Source organism: Canis lupus, chromosome 20 (assembly GCF_003254725.2).
Source record: "Canis lupus dingo isolate Sandy chromosome 20, ASM325472v2, whole genome shotgun sequence".
Classification (NCBI taxonomy): Eukaryota; Metazoa; Chordata; class Mammalia; order Carnivora; family Canidae; genus Canis; species Canis lupus.
The window spans coordinates 58,309,461-58,329,902 of record NC_064262.1 but is presented as its reverse complement, the minus strand read 5'-3'; the positions used below and the strand labels follow the sequence as shown (position 1 = coordinate 58,329,902).

The 20,442-nt window shown below is 66.6% G+C and overlaps 1 protein-coding gene across 3 annotated transcripts; it reads left to right on the top strand.

Moving 5' to 3' along the window:
- Positions 1 to 7,856: 7,856 nt before the first annotated feature.
- BSG (basigin (Ok blood group)) lies at positions 7,857 to 16,308 on the top strand. 3 transcript variants are annotated; one of them, XM_049097674.1, is made up of 8 exons: positions 7,857 to 8,016; positions 13,353 to 13,509; positions 14,174 to 14,256; positions 14,356 to 14,492; positions 14,565 to 14,841; positions 15,150 to 15,241; positions 15,382 to 15,443; positions 15,521 to 16,308. In XM_049097674.1, exons 1-8 carry the CDS (start codon positions 7,950 to 7,952, stop codon positions 15,663 to 15,665), a joined length of 1,020 nt encoding a protein of 339 aa, XP_048953631.1. In that variant the 5' UTR covers positions 7,857 to 7,949; the 3' UTR covers positions 15,666 to 16,308. The 3 variants fall into 3 exon arrangements, with proteins under 3 accessions (XP_048953631.1, XP_025312411.1, XP_048953632.1); XM_025456626.3 differs by having other exon boundaries at positions 15,217 to 15,241; positions 15,521 to 15,691; XM_049097675.1 differs by lacking the exon at positions 15,150 to 15,241 and having other exon boundaries at positions 14,565 to 14,867.
- Positions 16,309 to 20,442: the final 4,134 nt, after the last annotated feature.

Below are 20,442 nucleotides of genomic sequence, written 5' to 3'. Positions count from 1 at the left end.
CGTGTCTGCCGGGTGGGACCCCTGGCACCGACGGGGCCTCCTCCCCGGGGCCGGGCGCTCGTGGGTAAACTGGAAGCACGCATAACACACTCTGTAAATACTGATTCTTCTCGAAGCTGTCCCTGGCCCGACACAGCCCCCTGGGTGAGGACGGGGCCCGGCCTCGCCTGCCAGACGCCGTCAGACGAGCACGTGGGTGGTGCCTCGCTCCCGAGCCCTGCTCCTGGGCGCCTTCAGCGGCCTGTCGGGACCTTCGTCTCTGGCCGCCTCTCCTTCCCAGCGATCCCTCCAGCGGCGAAGGGCGAGACCCCCATCTCAGACCGACACGCGCAGAAAGGAATTTCATTGGTTTCTGTGAGTGAAAGGCCACAGGGGTTTCAGGCACAGCTGGATCCAGGCCCATCCAGACTCTGTGTCCCCCGATCCGTGGTCAGCAAGGTAACCCCCAAAGATGTCCGTGCGCTCCTCTGGGGTCTGTGGAAGCCGCAGGGGCAAGGGAATGGGTTGTGCCCTGGAGCCTGCAGGGGGCCGGCCCTGCGCAGCTCAGCCCCTGGGAGGGCCGCTCACCCCAGGGGGCTCCCCTCACCCCGGGCCCCCCAGGCCAGCAGGGTGAAAGCCCCGCGGACGAGGTCCAGACCCCGGCCTTCAGTGAGCTGACCCCCGAACCCCAGGGGAACCCCGGGAACCAGCGCTGGATGGGATCGGCCCGACCCATCATCTGAGCCCAGGACCTAGGGGGCCTGCCCTGTTCCGCGCCCTCCGCGCCCTCACGGTGGGGGGCTGGGAGGCCCTGGGACACGGCATCAGGGACACCCCCGCAGGAATGCGTCCCTACCTGCCCAGGGGCCCCGCTGGCCCACAAAGGGGACCCACGCCTTGATGCACAAGGACGCCACCAGGTAAACCCGTCCCAGATCGGCCGCCAGGGGGGCGCTGAGGCCAGGGAGGCTCGGAGCCGTGCTCGTGTCCCTGATGAGCCTGTGAGATGGGGGCTTCAGGCGCAGCTTGATCAGGCGCTCAGTGGGGGCCTCCGGAGCCCGCCTGCCCCTCGGCCTCGTGATCAGGAGACAGGCTCACGCGGGGCACCTGGAGTGCCGTAGCCTGGGCACTGGCGAGGGTCGGGTCCCGGGCCCAGCCCCGAACGGGTCCCAGGTGAGGAGGCACCAACCTCGCCCTGGGCGGCTGCCCACTGGCCACCGCCCGCGCCCTGACCCCTCTGCCCAGGGGCCCCCGCGCTCCAACACCACCTTGGCCCTGCGCCCGGGGCCCACACGTGAGCTGGGGCGGGTGCGAGGACTCGGGGCTGGCCCGCAGGCCCCACCTGCCTGGCCCGTCCTGCTCCCCTGCCCGCCCCCTCCACTCACCTGCCCCAGTCCCCTGGCCACGGCGCTTCAGGACCTGGCCCAGTGTCACGCTGGCCCTGCGACATCGCTCCCTGCATGGTCTGCCCGGCAGCCGGCTGCAAGAACCGGCCCGAGCACAGGCAGGAGCCCCGGGCGGGAGGCCCGAGGGCATCGGCCGAGGCGGGGGCCGCCCGACAAGCCCGCGGTTGACCCCAGCAGTAGCCCATTTCTCAACTGCAGAGAGTGATGCACAGAGAGGGTCAGTGACAGCCCACGGTCACACAGGCAGCGGTGGTACCAAGGACCAGGCCTAACGCAGCATGTGCAAAGGCCCGGTGGCAGGAAGAGGGGTAAAGCACGTCAGGAGAACAGGAGGAAGGCTGCGGGGAGTCCTGGACAGGCAACTGTGGCCATGGGGGCTGGGCTGTGCCCCGAGTCTGGGCCCCCCTGCGGGCACACAGGGTGACCTGTGCTCTGTGGCCTCCAGCAGGGGGACTCGAGGGGCCCGGTGTCCAGCCAGGCTGAACCGGCCACAACCCCGCCCCGCAGCTCTAAGGCTAAACCTTCCTGGCCCTGCTGTGCCCCCCCCCGCCCCCGACAGCCACGTCACAGCCGCTGTGCCCCCCCGCTGACCTGACACCCCGGGGGCGCCCACCCCAGCTTGGCATAGCCGGGCGCCAGGATGGATGGGAGGGGCCGAGGGCCGGCAGCTGGCCTGGGGGGCCCACCGGTGCACTCCGCCCCCGCCGGAGACCAGCGAGGTCGAGAGCTTCTGCCGGGACAGGCTTGGGGGCGGCACTGGAGCCACAGCCAGGGAGGGGGGCGGGCCGTGTCAGGGGTGCTGGGGGGCGGGCGCGGGGGGCAGGCGGGGAGACACCCAACAAAGATCCCAGGATCGACTCCTGTCTCTTATTTTTTCGTCACATCTTTATTGAGACACAATTCACGTCGTTCCCTGGGTGCGAGAATGTTCACAGGGCTGTGCGCCCAGCACCTCCAGAACCTTCCGTGAGCCCAACGGCACCCCCGCCCCACTCCGTCACCCCCTCCCCGGCCCCCCGAGCCCCCTCCCCGTCCGGCACGTGTCCACGTATGGACTCACGCCCCGTGGGGCCTCCTGTGTCCGGTTCCCTCCCTGAGCGTCGGGGGCTCGGGTCCGTCCCCGGGGTGGCGTGGGGGGGCCTCGCCCCCGTCGGAGGCCGATCAGGCTCCCGCATGGGGCGCACACGTGTGTTCCCTGCACCTGCCCACGGACATCTGGGCTGTTTGGCAGCGTTTGGCGGCCGTGAGCAGCGGAGGCTTCAGTCCTGGCCTGTCTGTCCTGCCCAGCGCGGCCTCTGTGCCAGGGCCCCAGCACGTCCTTGCCCCGCGGGGAGCTGTGGCTCCTTTGTTCTGTGACGGCCTCCAAGGCCACGAGGCCCTTCAGAGGCAGGGAGGCCCGGAGCAGCTTCCTCCCCGGCCCCGGCCTTGGGGGCCTCCATCTGGCTGCCATCCGGGCAGGGCGTGCACCAGGCGGCTTATCTCCCCACGCCAGCTGTTCCTGCCGGCCCACGGGGGTCCCCCCACTGCTCCCCAGGTGAGCGGGAGGGAGGCCCGGAGGCCCCGGAGGAAGGAGAAGGGCCCCACCCGCCGGGGAGGAAGCTGCCCCTGGCCCAGCTCCTGCCCCTGGCCCAGCTCCTGCCCCTGCCCCTGCCCCTGCCCCTGCCCCTGCCCCAGCCCCTGCCCCTGCCTCTGGCCCTGCTCCTGCCCCAGCCCCTGGCTCTGCCCCAGCCCCTGCCCCTGTCCCTGCCCCTGCCCCAGCTGATACCCCTGGCCCTGGCCCTGCTCCTGCCCCAGCCCCTGCCCCCACCCCTGGCCCCGGCTCTGGCCTTGCCCCAGCTCCTGCCCCTGCCCCAGCCCCTGCCCCTGTCCCTGCCCCTGCCCCAGCTGATACCCCTGGCCCTGGCCCTGCTCCTGCCCCAGCCCCTGCCCCAGTCCCTGCCCCTGCCCCTGGCCCAGCCCCTGCCCCAGCCCCTGGCTCTGCCCCAGCTGATACCCCTGCCCCTGCCCCTGGCCCAACCCCAGCCCCTGGCCCTGCCCCAGTCCCTGCCCCTGCCCCTGGCCCTGCCTCAGTCCCTGCCCCTGCCCCTGGCCTGGCTCTGCCCCAGCTGATACCCCTGCCCCTGGCCCAGCCCCTGCCCCCAGCCCTGTTCCTGCCCCTGCCCCCGCCCCTGCCCCTGCCCCAGCTGATACCCCAGCCCCTGCCCCTGGCCCAGCCCCTGCCCCTACCCCTGGCCCTGGCCCAGCCCCTGCTCCTGCTCCAGCCTCTGGCCCCGCCGTTTCCACAGGACACTGGGCCGCTGCCACTGCAGGAGCCGTCAGGGGCCAAGGCAAAGCCAGAGAGCAGGCGTCAAACAGTCGGAGGCCGGAGGTCAGGCTGGGCTGTCCCCCCCCAACCCCGGCTCCCCCAGCTCCCGGGGGCCCGGTCCCTCTGGCTTGTGCCCGGATCACTCCTGTGTCTGCCTCTGTGTCCCGTGGCCTCTGCTCTGTGTCAGGACCCCCCTTCTGTGAGGACATCAGCTGCAGGACAGCCCCCCACCCAGTGTGACCTCATTCCACCTGGTGACCCCTGCCCTATGCCTAGATGAGGGCCTTTCCTGAGGCTCCCGTGACCGTGGGCTGGGGCACCACAGACCCTGGCACAGACACGGACACCCGTCAGCACCCGTGGTCTGTGATGGGCACGTGGAGGGGAGCCGGGCGGGGACGAGGCCACCCATCGGGGAGGGGCAGGGCGTGGTGAGCTCAGGACGCGGACGGGCGGGGGGAGCCTGGGCCGCCCCCGGGATGCCCACGGGCCCCAGGACGGCCGCCTGCGGTGTGGGGCCTGCACCGCCCTGGGTCCAGGTCCGGAGCAGCCGCTGCCCTGCAGGTGGGGTCGCACCCGCGGAGGCATGACTGGAGTGTGGATCCCACATTTGACCCTTCCTCCCTCACCTGAGCGTAAAGGTGGGCGCCTGCCGCTCGTTGCCATAGGCGGGGGGAGGAGAACCCCTCGGGCGCCCCCAGGGTGCCGCCCCAGCACCCCGCCCACGGGCCTGCACCCTGGCCCCCGCCCCTTTCCCGGTGACCTCCCAGGCCCCCCTCCCCTGGGGCCCGGCGTCTTTCCAGAGCCCGTGGACATGACATAACATGACATGGACATGACCTGGCATGACAACCCCCTGGCCCGCGCCCTCCCAGGGCTCCCTGACCCCGAAGAGGAGGGTCCCCCGCCAGCCTGCGCATGGCCTGGATGCGCTGGGGCTAGAGCTGTGCCGGTGCAGGGAGGCGCACGTGGAACACGGGGCCCAGACGACTCGGCAGCGGACAGGTGGGCGCCGCACAACGAAAACCTGATGTTCTCCGCCCCTGCTCTGAGTTCGAGAGGCGGCGATCCCAAGGGAACGCTCGGTGCCCAGCGGGGATGCAGTCCGGGGCTTCGGGGCGGGACAGGCCTCTGCCTGAGCGGCCCGCGGTATCCCCGGCCGGCCAGGACCACGGCGGGACACACGGCCGGCGAGGCTGGGGACACGGGCCTGGGGTGCCGGGGCCGCGCGGGGCTTTGCCACCCGACGGCTGGACCCGAGGGAGGACAGGCAGGGGAGGGGCCCTGCAATCCTGGCTGTTCTGTTTGAGGGAGACGTCCAGACCTGGGGCGCAGGCCCCTCCCAGAGAGGGTGCAGGCCTCGGTCGCGGGGGCGGGGGTGCAGCGAGGAAGGGCCCGGCGCACTGCCGGCGGGCAGGGAGCTCGGGCTGCGCACGGGTCAGAGTGGCCGGTGTGCGGGGGAGCCGACCACAGGTGATGGAACCGGGCTGCCTCGGAGCAGGGCAGAGGCCGGGACACCCGGTGTCTTCCCCCGGGTACCGCGTGCCACAGACTTATGCTGTGAAAATCAATTTTTTTTAAATCTGAAAATTAGCTATAACTGGGCGTCCTGCGTTTTTATTTGCTAAATCTGGCCACCGTGCTTGCCGGAGTGGCCCTAGAAGGGCTCTTGCGTCTGGGGGGCGGACCAGGTGGGGAGGGGACCAGGCACAGCTCGATCTGTAAACAAAGCAGAGCCTGCCTGGCGGCCCTAATATTTCCCACGAGATCTGTCCTCAGCCCGCGGGGCGGGCAGGGGAGGGGGCCGCGGAATTCCACCCGGGCCCAGGGAGTTTGAAGCCAGCTGGCCGCCTTCCCGCTCCTTCTGCACGTAGCTCTGTAGCTCTGCGCCCCCCCGCCCCCCCCCAGCGGCCTTGTCCAGCCCGAGGCCCACAGGCCAGGGCTTCTGCTCGGCCGCTGCTCCCGCTCCCCGGCGCTGAGGCAGGTCCTGGCCTCTCTCCCATCGCACTTTCTAGTCGGCCTGGGCCCTGGCTCTGCTCAGCCTCCCCCTCGGGCGCCGCCTCCTGGGTGACTGCCGGGCTCTCCCAGGCTGCCCTCCCCTCCGGGGGCTGCTGCTGCTCCGCGGCTCACGGCCGCTCCCCCCAGAGGGCGGAAACCTCCCCTGCTTCCCTTCTGGGTGCTCCCGCTGGTCTAATGGTTAAACTGACGTCACCCACGAGTGGGGGAGAAACAAACATTTAGCTTAACGACACGTGGGAGACGTGCGGAGAAAGCAGGTGGGGCTCCCAGAGGGGCGGCCGTCGCCCTCATGCAGGTTGCGGCCAAGAGCGGGTGTGGGGTGGGGGGGTCCCCAGGGCGGCGGCCCGGGAGAGCACAGCGGGCGGGGCAGGGTGCATGCGCCAGTCCTTGGCCACTGCACTGGACACCGGGGGATCCCCGTCCTGGTCCCCAGAGGGAGGCACCTTAGGAACAGGTCTCCCCGTGAACGTCGACGCCTCTTCAGAGCTTCTCTGGTCTCTGCCAGTCTTGAAAAGCACAAGCAGGTGAACACAATGGGAAGAGGCACCGGGGCTGCGGGGGATGCGGGGAGCCTGGGTGCAGCTGCCCACCCTGGGGTGCACACACAGCAGTCGGGGCGCTGGGTGGAGCGGGAACTGCTGGGGCGTGACCCGCCGCGGCTGCACCCGTGTCCCCGTCCCTTCCTCTCAGCCGCATGGGGGGCTCTGGGTCCTCGCCCGCCAACGCTTGTGATTTTCTTGCTTCCAGCAGGGCCGCCTGTGATTTGCGTTCCCTGATGGCTCACGACGGCACCTCTTCATGGTTAGTGCCCCCCGTGCATGTCTTCTTTGGACAAGTGTCGCATTCGGGTCCTTTGTCTGTTTTTAATTGGATTATTTGTCCGTGTTTTAAATCCAGTTGTAAGTGTTTTTTATATTTTCTAGATGTAAGGCCCTCCTGGGACACGTGATGTACCCGTGCTTTCTCCCGGCCTGCGGGCCATTTCCTCACTTCCTCCTTGCAGTTCTTTGAAGCACCAGCTGTTTAATCCTGATGAAGTTCTGTTTAGATATTGATTGTCGCTCATGCTTTTGCTGTCGTATATAAGAAACCACTGCCTGAGCCAAAGTCGTCAAGGTGACACTACCTGGTTTTTGTTTGAAATCATTTTGTCAAAAAAAAAAAAAAAAAAGAAATCATTTTGTCATTTCGAAAAGTGTTTGCGGTACGGGCGCCTGGCTGGGTGGGTTGGGCGGAGCACGCGACTTCTGATCGCAGGGTTGCGAGTTCGAGCCCCACGTCGGGTGTAGAGAATACCACTATTATTAAAAATAAAACCTTAAAGGGGCACCTGGGGGGCTCAGTGGTTAAGCGTCTGCCTTGGGCTCAGGGCGTGACCCCAGAGTCCCCAGACCGAGTCCCGCATCGGGCTCCCTGCATGGAGCCTGCTTCTCCCTCTGCCTGTGTCTCTGCCTCTCTCTGTGTGTCTCTTATGAATATATAAATAAAATCTTTAAAAAGATAATAAAATAAAATCTTAAAAAATAAAAAAATAAGTAAAATCTTAAAAAATAAAAAAATAAAATGTATTTGTTGTAAAACATAGGGACCTCACGGTAGGTTTTCCAGGCAAAATGCGGCACAGCCAGTTAATCTGAATTTCAGATAAACGGCGAATGCTTTTCCTGGCATAACTGCGTCCAGATACTGCCCGGGATCCTTGTACCAGGAAATTACTCATTCTCCATCTGCAATTCAAACTTAACTGCCATCCAGGTATTTTTATTTGCTAAATCCGCCAGCCCGCCCCAGCCCAGCGCGACGTCCCACCTGCTCACAGGGATCCCTAACCCCCTCCCTTAATGCTTTTTTCCCCTTCCGTACTGGGATAAAACACACACGATATAAAGCGAGCTGTCAACCACCTGGGAGGATTCCCCCCCAGTTCTGACGTCACAGTCTGAGGCTGCAGAAAGGGAGGAGGGGCCCAGCGCAGGCCACGCCCCCGTTTCCTAGCAACGCAGCCACGCCCCCAGGCAGCGAGGCGGGGCCTCCGGGGTCACGTGGTGCGTCCGCCCGCGCCCGCTCGGGCCAGCGCGTGTATACGTGCTTCCGCGCGCGTGCGCAGGAGGGCCGACCGGCGTGCCGTGCGCGTCCCCGCCCCGCGGCGTCGCCCTGCGCGCGCGCGCCCGGGCCCCCCTCAGGTTCTTATAGCGCCGCGGGCGGCGGTTGGCGGCGGGGTCGGCACGGACGGCGGCGGCATGGCGGCTCGGGGGCTCGTGGTGCTGGCGCTGGCCCTGCTGGGCGCCGGGGGCGGCTCCGGGGCAGGTGAGCGTCGGGACGGACGCGGGCGGGGGCGGAGCGGGAGGCGCGGGGAGGGCGCGGGGGCTTCTGGGGGTCGGCGCGGGGGCTCCTGGGGGTCGGCGCGGTGGTTCCTGGGGGTCGGGGCGGGGGTCGGCGCGGTGGTTCCTGGGGGTCGGGGCGGGGGTCGGCGCGGGGGCTCGTGGGGGTCGGCGCGGGGCGCAGGGGCTCGGGGCGGGGGCGGGGGTCGGCGCGGGGGCTCGCGGGGGTCGGCGCGGGGGCTCTTGGGAGTCGGGGCGGGGGCTCCCGGGGGTCGGCGCGGGGGTTCCCGAGGGTCGGCGCGGGGCTCTTGGGAGTGGGGGCGGGGGTCGGCGCGGGGGCTCGCGGGAGTCGGGGCGGGGGCTCCCGGGGGTCGGCGCGGGGGCTCCCGGGGGTCTGGGCGGGGGTTGCCTGCAGCCTGCGGGGCCTGGAGGGATTGTCATTCTTGGCAGGATTTCGGGCCCGGAGCTGCTCGGGAGGCTCCTGCCCCCGGTGTCGCGCGGCGCGCTGAGCCCTTGGGCGCCGGGCGGGCTCGTCCGCCTGCAGAGCCGGGGGAGGAGGTGGCGTCCTGCCCACCCTGTCCTTTTCCGGGGCTGGAAACTGAGGCCCGGCTGCGGAGGGGAGGTGCCCCAAGGTCGCCGCGAGGTCGCCCGGGCAGCCCGGGTCCGGGCAGGAGCAGGGAGCGTGCAGAGCCTTGTGTTCAGCTCACACAGCGTCCGGTTCCGCGGAGGCCTTGGGGACTGGGCAGCGTTTGGGGGTCGGACCGACGGGGAGAAAGAAGCTGGGTGGGAGCCCGAGTGTCGGGGGACACACAGCAGGACGGGTTCTTCCCGGGGTTGAGACTTCCCGTGTGGCTCTGGGTTAAAGATTTCCAGGGATGGCAGGTAGGGAACAAAGTGCAGGAAGGGTCTGGGCCTCCCGCGGAGCTTCACCCGCTTACCCCTGACCCACTTGACTCGCTTGGCCTCCGTCCTCCTCCTCCTCCTCAGACGGTTTATGAGAGCCTCCGGGCGAGGGCCTTGGGCCCTGGCGGGCGCGCTGCCCACTATCCACTGCCAGCGGGTCCCTGCCGGACTCAGGAGCCCGCAGGCTCGCCGGACGCGGAGAATAGGCTGCTGTTTCTGGCAGCGCCAGCCTTGGGGAGTCGCTCTGCGTGGCTGGTGGCCCCGGCCCGCGGGGCGTGGAGGAGGACTCGTGCTTTTCCTGAGTTCGCCCGTCTGTCAGAGGGGGAAGCGCGTCTCTACCTCATTCCTGGCTTCAGTCACCAGCGCTCCAGCCAGGAGGCCGGGAGGACCCCTGCCCCCTCTCCCGCAGCCTGTAGCGGGTGGGCGGTCTCTGCACTGAGCCCACCTGGGATCCGTGTCTGTGCTTGCTTCTTCCTCAATTTTTATTTATTTATTTATTTATTTATTTATTTATTTATTTATTTATTTATTTATTTAATTTTTTTTATGATAGTCACACAGAGAGAAAGAGAGGCAGAGACACAGGCAGAGGGAGAAGCAGGCTCCATGCACCGGGAGCCCGACGTGGGATTCGATCCCGGGTCTCCAGGATTGGGCCCTGGGCCAAAGGCAGGCGCCAAACCGCTGCGCCACCCAGGGATCCCAATTTTTTTTTTTTAAATGAAATATCTTGACATGTATTTCATTAGTGGTTTTTTTTTGTTTGTTTTTTGTTTTTTTTTAGGCAGAGACACAGGCAGAGGGAGAAGCAGGCTCCCTGCAGGGAGCCTGATGTGGGATTCCATCCCGGGACCCCAGGGTTACACCCTGAGCCGAAGGGAGATGCTCAACTGCTGAGCCACCCAGGGATCCCTCTTTGTTTGTTTTTAAGTATTTTATTTATTTATTTACTTATATGACAGAGCACGAGTGGGGAGTGGAGGGCAGAGACAGAGGGACAGGCAGGCTCCCTGCTGTCATGGGGCTTGACCTCCAGACCCTGGGATCAGAGCGGAGCCAAAGGAGACGCTCACCCACTGAGGCCCCCCCCCCCCCCCCCCCCCGCCCCCAGGCCCTGTTTTGTATCACCTTTGATAGTTCCACCTTTCCCGGGAACTCCCAGGAATGCCATGGTCCTTTTTCCCCTGGGACGGGTGAATTATTGACAGCGTGCGCCTCTCCTGTCTGGGTCAGTGTCCCAGACGCTTGCTTCAGGGGACGCTGCCAGCAGTGGCTTTCCTCAACTCACGCAGCACATGCCTGGCAGGTTGGCGCCCGTGTTGGCCAAGGCCCAGGACAGGGACAGGGACTGGGACTGTCGAGGGTCCCATCGTCCTGGCAGGCCTGCTGGGGAGGGCACAGGCGGGCCCCAGGTTGCTAGCTGAGTCCTGCAGGCGGTGGATTTGGCCTCTGAGCCTCAGGTGAAGGGAGCGGGAGCCGCCTCCTGGTGAGATGGAGGGGAGGGGGGAGGCCCAGAGCCTATGGCTGGCATCCCAGAAATGTTCTCTTGCTCCTCCTACCTGAGCAGAGCTGCCTGCCGAGGTGGGTGGGAGGAGGCTGGGCGCTGGGGCCTCCTCCCAGCTCCTGGGCTGTTTACCATAAGGCCTGCCTGGCTGGGTGCCCTGCCCGGCTGCCTCAGGGCGTGGAGGAGGGGTGGCTGTTTTTAGATGAAGGTGACTTGACTTGAGAACGTGGGTCACAGTCACTTGGGCCAAAACAGAGTCTTCGCTTTTCAGGCTCTCTCCCTGTTTCCTTCCTGCCCCTGTGAATTCCTGGGGTGCCTCGGTCAGGGCAGGGGTGTCAGCCTGTGGTTCCTCTGAGACGGGATGGGGATGCCCTGCCTTGGCCCCTCTCTGAGCCCCTGCAGCCCCTGCCCCCTCCTGGAAGTAGCCCTCAAGCCTGTGGCCTTGGGCACTACTTTCTCTCCCGGGAGACAGGGGTGCAGCCGGGCCGAGATCCGACCTTCCCAGCAGCCTCCGGGTCAGGGGACACGGCAGAGACGCGAGTCCTGAGGCTCTGGAGAGGAGGCCCTGTCTGTCTGGGAGGAGGCCCCTCTCTGGCCTCGCTTCGTGCCCTGACTCACCGCTCCCGGCTCTGCACAGAGGGGTTGGTTTTGCAATCTTGGGAAATCGTGACTCCTGAGAAATGCGGCTTACTGGGAGGTGATCCTTGTGTAGAGACGGCACCGCCACAGGAGGGTTTCACTCCTCTTCTGGCTTCACGCCTCTGTCTGGTTGTAGCTGTGCCCGTCCTGAGTCCTGCAAGCGGCCTTTGGGCTACCCCGGGTCGGGGGATGAGGGTCCATCTACCCCAGGACCCTGGGGCACGTCCCACCTTGCCCCGGAGCAGAAAGCCTGTGCTACCGGCCATGCGGCTGTGAGCACGTGCATGTGTGTGACGGGTGTGAGTTTGCACACACGCGTGTGCATCTGTAGGCCAGCATGCGCGCAGGAGGGGCTGCCTGGGGCACCGGAGGGGGGCCTGTGCACTTCCTGTCTGGCTCTTCCCCTGCCTGCCTGCAGTTCTGAGACCTCGCGTCCTGTCCCCCACTGGCCTCCGTCCCAGGCTTCACACAGAGAGGCCACCGCCCCCCACACACACACTGGAAATGCATCTTGGGGAGCCAGAGCCCGCGGGTCGGGTTCATGGGGGGTCGGGAGGGGAGCTGTCAGCCCACGGCGGATGCACGTGCCAGGGACTCTGAGGGGGAGACGTGCTTTCCGTCCGTGAGTCGTTCTAGGAAGCGGCCCTGCTGTGACCCCCTCCGGTAAAGAGTGCTGCTGCCCTTGGGTTTCCAGGTTAAATTTTCTTTCTCTTTTTTTTTTTCTTTTTTTGAATAATTTATTTGTTTAAGAGAGCATGAGCGGGGGCGGGGGGGGGGGCAGAGGGAGAGGGAGAAGCAGATGCCCCGCTGAGCTGGGAGCCCGATGGGGCTCGACCCTGGGATCACGAGCCGAGCTGCAGGCAGAGGCCTCACCTCCTGAGCCCCCCAGGCGCCCCCTCAGGTTGAGTTTTCTTAATGACCAGGTGTCTGTGTGGATGAGGGCGCCAGTCTTTTGTTGGTACTTCCATCTCCTGAGTTTTCACCCAACTTTAACCTGTAGGTGTAAACTAAGTGGGAAAAGGCTTATTGCCAACTGCCCTGGGGTGGCCTTGTCTGTGCCCACATTCTCTGACCTTCTAGAAGGAAGGCCTCTGGGGCACTTGAGTTTGGGTGACGGATGCTAACGCTTGCACTGAGACTGCTCCTGGAGGAGGCGGCCAGGGGACAGGGTGGGCACGATGGTGTCCCCAAGGCCCGTGCTGCAGGCCCTGGGATAGGGCTCTGATGTGGACCCAGGTGAGGGGCCCTCCCCCTGGCCCATTCTCGCGGCTGCATCCTCCCGGGACTCTGGTCCCTGTGGGGAGCTGCTCCCTGCAGAGGGCCCTCCATGGTCAAGCTTTACTGCCCCAGCAGGCCGCTCCCCGTCTGTTCTAGGTGATTTCCACACTTCACTTTCTAAAGTGAACATCTTGAACCAGTGGGGAAGTTTGCCTAGCTGGAAATTGGACGGAAGGGCCACGGGGCCACCCACAACATCTGGGCCATCTCTAGTGGCTTAGTGGCAAGTGGGAGTGGAGTCCCTGATGCTCTGGAGGAGAGTGCCGTCCGGGAGAGGCCCCCTGCCCCCACCTCAGATGCCTTGCTCTGGTGGGGGGATCTGCAGGAGCGTCCAGCAAGGGGATGGTGGCCTGGGCAGGGGTAGGCTTATCATTCATTCACTCATTCATTCAAGAGTTGGGGCAGAGGGAGAAACAGACGGCCGGTGAGCCAGGAGCCCAACATGGGGCTCGACCCCAGGACCCCAAGATCACGACCCGAGCTGAAGGCAGAGGCTTCACCCACTGAGCTCCCCCAGGCGCCCCTAGGTTTACCTTTTTTTTTTTCTTTTTTTTTAACATTTTATTTATTCGTGAGAGTGGCAGAGACACCGGCAGAGGGAGAAGCAGGCTCCCGCAGGGAACCTAGTGCAGGACTCGATCCTGGGACCCCGGGGTCACTCCCTGAGCTGAGGGGAGATGCTCAACCGCTGAGCCCCCCGGGGATCCCAGGTTTACCTTTTAAAAAAGGAATTTCAGGTGTGTGCTGGGGCTGGACCCAGCAGTCGAGGTCTCGGTCCTTGTCCCTGGACCCAGGGTGGTCATCGGGTCCTGTTCCCGACAGGGACCTGCATCAAGGCCCCTGTTCTGACACGATAGCTCTTCAGACCCCGGGCCCCTCTCACTCGGCGGGCAGCACTGGGTGTGATTCAGGCCTCGTGGGCAGGTGGCGTGGGGCTCTGGGTTTGGGTCCTTTCTTGCCCTGATCCCTTTGCTCACGTCCTCTCGTGTGACCCCCAGGAAGCGAGATCTTGACTTCTGTGGAGGACATTGGCTCCAAGATACGCCTTACCTGTTCCTTGAACCGCAGCACCACTGAGATCACCGGCCACCGCTGGGTGAAGGGGGACAGGGTGCTCAAGGAAGACACGTTCCCTGACCCGAAGACGGAGTATGAGTGAGTGGGGTTGAGACAGTGCCCCAGCCTGCCCCCGGGCCCACGGAGACACCAGGCCCCCCATTTCAGCCTGCGGGTGTCACCCCAGACCCCTACCTGCGCTCTGCTTGCTCTGACGTGTTGTTACTGCCCACGGCCTCTGGTCAGTCGTGGTGAAGGCTGTGGTCAGTGGGCTTGCATTGGACAGATGTCGGACAGTAGCCCTGCTCCGACCCTGGGCACTGAGGTGGCCAAGGCCGGGGGTCCAGGGAGGGGCTGATGGCTGCTGAGTATAGGACCCGCCTTCGAGACCCTTCCCTTATTTCTCCGGTGCCGGCTGGGGTGGGTGGGCTGACTGGCTTCTTCCTGGCCTGGAACCCCTGAGTCCCCGGCTCACAGGTCTCGGGCGCTCCAGGCCGCCCCGCTCGCCCCACTCTGAAGCCTCATCTTAGTTGGATCCCGAGCCAGCCAGAAGCTCAGTCCTGTTTCTGGTGGCTTGGTGGCTGGGCACAGAGGGTCGTGGGGTGGGACCAGGTCCCTGTGCTGTGCCCGCACCTCCTCGTCCCTCCTGGGACCACCTGACCAGGCCTTGCTCTGGCTCCCGTGGGAGTCACCTGCAGCCTTAACTCAGGACGGGATGGTTTTCTGCTGTGCGCCCCGCTCATGGCCACGCGTCTGCTTGCAGGGTGGACTCGGATGAGCGCTCGGGGGAGTACTCGTGCATCTTCCTCCCAGAGCTTCTGGGCAAGAGCAGCATCGAAGTGAGGGGTGAGCTCGGCAGGCCTTCGGGCGCATCTGGGGGGCGGGGGCTAGTGGAACCCCCAGGGAGGGGGCTCAGGTGCCCGCCTTGCTCGGTCTCCCCTGCAGGGCTCCCCAACATCAAGGCTGTGAAAAAGTCGGAGCATGCCACCGAGCGGGAGACGGTCGTGCTGGGCTGCAGGTCGGACTCCTTTCCCCCGGTCACCGACTGGGTGTGGTACAAGGTGGAAAGCTCTGGGGACCAGGTGAGACCCGCGCCTGCCAGGGGCGGGTGGGTGAGGCTGGCCTCAGCCCCTACAAGGTCCGCCTGCCCCTAGGTCATCAGCAACAGCTCCCAGAGCAAGTTCCTGGTCGTGTCCTCGGAGACAAAGACGGAGCTGCGCATCAGCAACCTGGACTTGGAGACCGATCCTGGCAAGTACGTGTGCAACGGCACGAACTCAGAGGGCACCAGCCAGGCCGTCATCGTGCTGCGCGTGCGAAACCGCTTCGCCGCCCTCTGGCCCTTCCTGGGCATCGTGGCCGAAGTCCTGGTGCTGGTCACCGTCATCTTCATCTATGAGAAGCGGCGGAAGCCGGATGAGGTCCTGGATGGTGAGCTCACACGCCCTTCACGCGCTGTTTGGTTGTTGGGGGGAGGCTGGGCCACCGTCCAGGAGCGCGGGAGACGAGGGTGCTGCGGGGTTGAGGGTCCCCAGCTGGGGGCTGCTGGCCTGAGGCCTCATCTGCCCCACTGTGCCCTCCGCTGCTCTGCCCAGGCCTGTGGCAGTGGCTTGGCGCCTGAGGGCCGTGACCCCGACAGCTCATTTGGAGGGTACATGTCCTGGGGGCAGGGCTGGCCCCTGGATTTACAGTAAGGGACACTGAGGGCGGGGCCTGTAGGACCCGTGTCACCCTGCTAGGGGCCTTGTCCGGGGACCACTCCTCACGGCCTGTCCTCTTCTTGCATGTGGCTGCGCATCCACACAGACGAGGACACGGGCTCTGCTCCTCTGTAAGTCGTGGCCTCGGGCGGGCGGGCGGGCTCCCCTGGGCAGGGCTAGCGGGGCTGCTGGCCCTCCAGTGGGCACGTGGTGGGGCTGGGGCCGCCGTCCTGCCCTCCTGAGCTTCGGGAGCCGTCCTTCCTCTCCCCAGGAAGAGCAGTGGGCACGTCAACGACAAAGGCAAGAACGTTCGCCAGCGGAACGCCAACTGAGGTGAGGCGTGGAGGGTGCAGGGGGTGGGGGCCCCGGGCCTCGGGCTGGGGTCTGAGCCTCCGTCCCGCCCTGCACAGGCCTCCCGCCTCCGCCTGGAGCAGCCGCGAGCAGCTCAGCGGCTGGTGTCTGCAGATTCCACGTTCTTTCCTCTCACAGGAGACCCGCCCCACGAAAGCAGACCACACACCGTGGGTCAGATCACACTTTTCTTTCCTTTTTTAAACTAAACTAGGGTTTTCTACATAGAATTCCATTCTTTAGGGGGTTTTTCCTTTTTAAACATTTTGTGAGTGTCTCAGGGGAGCCGTGAGCTTCCTGCGAGACTCCTGTCCTCCCCTCGTCTGCTCGGCCACCCCTGCCCGCTGTCCCCTCGCCGGCCCCCCACCGCCCTCCCGCCCGCCCCTCCGGGCCCAGCCACCCGTCCTTCGGCGTCCCTTGGGCATCTAGCCTCCTCTCCCCTCGTGGGGGTCGTGGAGGACGGACTGGCCCATCTCTGGGGCTCTACCTCCTGGGGCTGCTGGGCCTTGTTGGGACCCCTGTGCAGGGTCACAGGCCGTGCACGGTGCAGGTGCAAGCATCCTGCCTGCCCAAGTCCTGGCTGGCGGGTTGCCTCGGGTCTGTGTTGTGCGTGGGACGGCTCTGACCACGTGGCTGCTGGCGGGCCCCGCCCGCCCCTCCCCGTCCCTCCCCGTCCCTCCCCGCTCCTGCCATCCACCCGGTTGCAGGGGAGTTGCCTGGCCACCAGTGCTGCGGGTCTGCTGTTATGGCAGCTGCAGGACCCCCTCCCCAGCTATTCCCCAGCTGCTCCCCAGCTCCCGACTCGCCCGCCACCTGCCTGCTCACCAATAAAGAAAGCCTGACCCGTCTCGTTCTCGGGCTCCTGTGCACACCGCCTGCGTCTTCTGGAGAGCTTGTGGGGGTGGGAGTGCCCCTGGTGCTGAGTCCTGGGGTGCAGTTGGGGTGCATGGGAGGGGCTGACCGGCTGGCCAGGAGCTTTGTTCCCAGGATGAAGGCTAAGGGTAGGGATGGGATGTGGGGGGCAGAGGACCATGGGGGCCATGGGCGTGTTCAGAGAAGGACTTGGCCCCGTGGCGGGTGTGAGCTAGGTTCCTACGTCCACGGGGCCCGGGACTCCTTCCGGTGGGTCCCCCCGGACAGGACCAGACCCAGACCCAGACCCACAGCTGCCTGGCACCTGCCTGCCCCAGGCCAGAGGTTCCCTGTGGTGTGAGTGGTGTCTGGGGAGCGGGGGGTGTCCAGGACCCCACTAGTGGGCCCAGCCTGGACGGGCAGTGCCACCCGTGGTGACAGAGGTGGCCCTTCTGAGACTGGCCCCCAGGACGAGGGGTCCCTGTTCGGCTGAGCCCAGCCTGACTCCTGGGGGAAAGGACAGTCTGGACACTGGGTGGTGCTGGGTGGTGCTCTGGGAACAGGAGGAGGCAGGGCCTTGCCACTGAGGCCCCCGCCTGGTACCAGAGGGGAAGCTTCTCAGAGAAGGGGACCCCGCTGCCCACCTAGGGCCTGAGCTGACCCAGCGCCTCCCCTGTGGACCTGGGCACAGGCCTCTGGCCCGGCCAGAGCTGAGGTCCCAGAGCGGCCAGAAATCAGGGTTCGGGGGGAGATTGGTCCTTTTCAAGGCTGGCAAGTTAGATCCCGCACAACAGTGTGAAGAGGGGGTCGGCCCACGAGCCACGGGTGGGAGGCCCGGCCCCCGGGGGTGGCTTTCTCAGGCCCCGGGCCGCCTAGCGTGTCCACCCGGCTGGCCACATGCTTGGGCCTCCAGGCAACGGCAGGTGGTTCCCCTGGGCTTCTGTGGCCGGAACAGGGTCCTTTATGGGGCCCCACACCTTGGCCTGGGGGGCTGTGGGCCTGGCCCTTCCCGCTGGCCGTCAGAGGGAGCTACGCGCCTGCCACTGAGCAGGGTTTGGAGGCCACGGGAGCCCCTCGTTTACAGAAGGCCTCTGGGGTTGCACCCGCCTGGCCCTGTAGACCCCGCTGCCCCCTGCTGGACAGGCCTGGGCCAGCCTCCCTAAGCCCTAGGGCGCCCTGGGGCACGAGCCGCGCACACCGGGGGGTGGAGGATGCGCCTTCCTCCTGGTCCCTCTGCGACGTTGACTGAGCAGCCCCGGCACAGCTGGGGTTGGGGTCCTTGGTGGACGGGCAGCGGTCGGGGGGCCCTGATGAGCTGGCCCATCCCTGGGGGCGCTGCCAGGGCTCAGGGGCAACCTCCAAGCTCCCCCGAAGTCGGGGGTTCCTGGGGGTGTCCTCTGGGAAGCCAGGGCCCCGGGGCCCAGTGCGGGGGGGCAGAGCCTTGGGTCCCAGAGGGGTTTCCTGGAGCAGGACCTGTGGGGGGTTGAGGCAAGGCGGCTGAGGCTCAGCCTCCTGACCCGCGGAGACGCCCCCACGAGGTCGCCCTCCGAGCCCTGAAGCCTCCATCCATCCGGCTCAGCCTCAGTTCCCCCACAGTGGGATGGAGACAGCACAGGATCGGGGGGCAGAGGAGCAGGGCACGAGCGATGTGCCCCGCGGCGTCCCTGGGCCCACAGACGGGGACACTTGTCCCAGACCCTGGGCCCACAGACGGGGACACTTGTCCCAGACCCCTGCCCCTTGCAGTGGGGGCCCCCAAGGGCTCTCAGGTCAGCAGCAAAGGAGCGATTTGGGGGCCTCACCCGGCAGCAGAGAAGATGGGACAGAGGTGTTGGGGTCATCAGTTTGGCCCTCCCACTTGCTGGGGAGTGCGGTTTCTGTAGGGAAAGGAGAGTCCCGGTGAATCTGCGTTTGGCTGACCCGGGGACCCCAGCTGGGCCGTGTGACACTGGGAACCAGGTGGTGGGATGCCCCGCCTGCCGTCACTGGCCGCCCTGGGCAAGGTGCTGGCGCGGGTGGCTCCCAGACTGAAGCCGGGGTCCTGCCGCCAGCTGATCACACAGCATGTCCCTGAGCCGCGGTGGGCTCTCCTGGTGGCCCCTGATGCTCAGAGGGTCCCCAAGCTCGGGGCCTCGGGCCTTTGCACCTGGACTTGCCCCGACTAGAGAGGACGCAGGGTTGGTCGGGAGGTGCCCTCAGAGCCCGTGCTGGGGCCCAGTAATGCTCAGCTGATGGGATCGGGGCTTCTTAGCAAAGGCAGCTTCAGGCCGCAGACTGTTGTGAACTCGGGGTCTCACAGCCGTGCACCCTCCGCCGTCTGAGCGTCCACCCACCCCGGGAGCCTCAACAGCCTTTGTTGTCCCACAAGCCAGTCACCCTCCTGCCTCAGGGCCTTTGCCACCTGCCAGACGCTCTTCCCACAAATGTCCACGTGACACCAGCCCTCCCTTCAGACATCACCTTCCCCCCGGGGAGGCCTCGGGACCTCAGCCCCAGCACCTTTGTCTTCCCTCTCTGGCTCTGAGTTGTGTAGCGCTTAACCACCTTCCAAGGGATTTGTCGTATCTATTAAATGTAAGGTTTACTATGGTGAGTGTCCTTCCGCCCACCTCGCAGCAGGGTGCCCGTGGCCCGGGTCCCAGCCCACTGGTGCTGAATAAATGTTTGTTGAACGAATGCAGGGCATTGCGCCCTGGCCGAGTGTGGAGAGGGGGTGGGAGAGACCGGGGGGCTGGTGGCTGTCCAGGATGGAGCCTGTGGGACGGGGAGGAGTCGTCAGGACTTGGGGGCCGGGTCCCCAGGGCCCAGGGAGGGGCTGAGACCCCCCCCAAGGTGACTCCCAGTCCAGGCCCGCCTCTCCCACTCCAGGCTCGGTGGGCCCGCCTCCTCCCCGCTCTGTGCGGGAGCCCTGGGGCGCTGGCGGCCTGCCCAGACTGACAGGCTCCCAGGGTGAGCATAAAAGATCCCCCTTCAGCTGGAACACACATCTGCCCGGGGCGGGCTGCAGCCTGGCACTGCCAACCCTGCTGCCCGCCCAGCTTCCCCTCGCCGCCTCAGGACGCGCAGCCCTGCCGCCCACCCATCCGGCTGCAGGTCTGGCCCGCGGGCGGGAGCGGCCCCTGGATGCCTGACCTGCTGGGTAGAAGCACAGGAGACCCAGGCCTCTGTCCACCCCTGTCACCCGTGGGCACCTGCTGTGTGCAGAGACACGCTGGCGGGTGGATGCACCCATGGGAGCAGGCATGAAGGTGGAACGTTCCTTCCCGGGTTCTCCAGGTCCCTTCTCGCTCCTGTGTCTCTGCCCGCTACTTGCCTCTTGGGACACCTCCTCCTCCCCTCTGGCTGTGCTGGGATGGGGGCCGGCGGCTAGGGACGGTCCCGGGCCTGTGCCCTCGTGTCCCCTAGCACCAGACAGCCCCCCAACCTGATTCCAGCCCGGGACACGGAGCCTCAGGCATCCTCCCAGAGCGCGGGGCCGAGTGGCCAGCAGGGCCTGAGCCCCGGGGCCAGGGCAGTGGGGCCCTCGGGTGCGAGTCCGCGGCCGCCCCGGGCCCCTGGGCACGTCCCCGTTTGAAAGCCCACCAGCGCCCGGGAGATGAGCCGCCGCGGACCCTCAGGGCGCTGTTTGGGGGCCGCATCAGCGCCGCCGGGGGGCGCCCCCCGTGGCCCCGGTTCCTCCCTTGCGGGCGGGGGCGGGGGCGGGGGCGGGGGTGGCGGTGCGACCCCCGCGCTCGCACGTCCCCGCGTCCGCGCCCGCCCGGGCCTTCGCGCCGCAGAGCACCGGCCCTTCTGACCTTTAAAACCCTCCTTTTATTACGGAAACTCTCGAGCCCACGGAGGCGGGAGGCCGGCGCGGCCCCGGGGACGGCCCCAGCGCGGGGAGGCCGTGGCTGAGGCGCGGCCGAGCCCGGTGACCTTGGGCGCGTCCTTCCTCCCGCGGGCCTCAGTTTCCCTTCTGCGACGAGGTCTGAGCGCGTCGCCCGGGCCTCCGGCCGCGCGACCTTGGGCCGTCCCCGCCTCCGCGGCCTCAGTTTCCCCGGCGCGGGGCCCGGGCGCGGCGCGCGGGGAGGGGGCTCCGGCCGAGGGGGCCGCCCCGCCCCGCCCCGCCCCGCCCCGCCCCCGCGGCCCC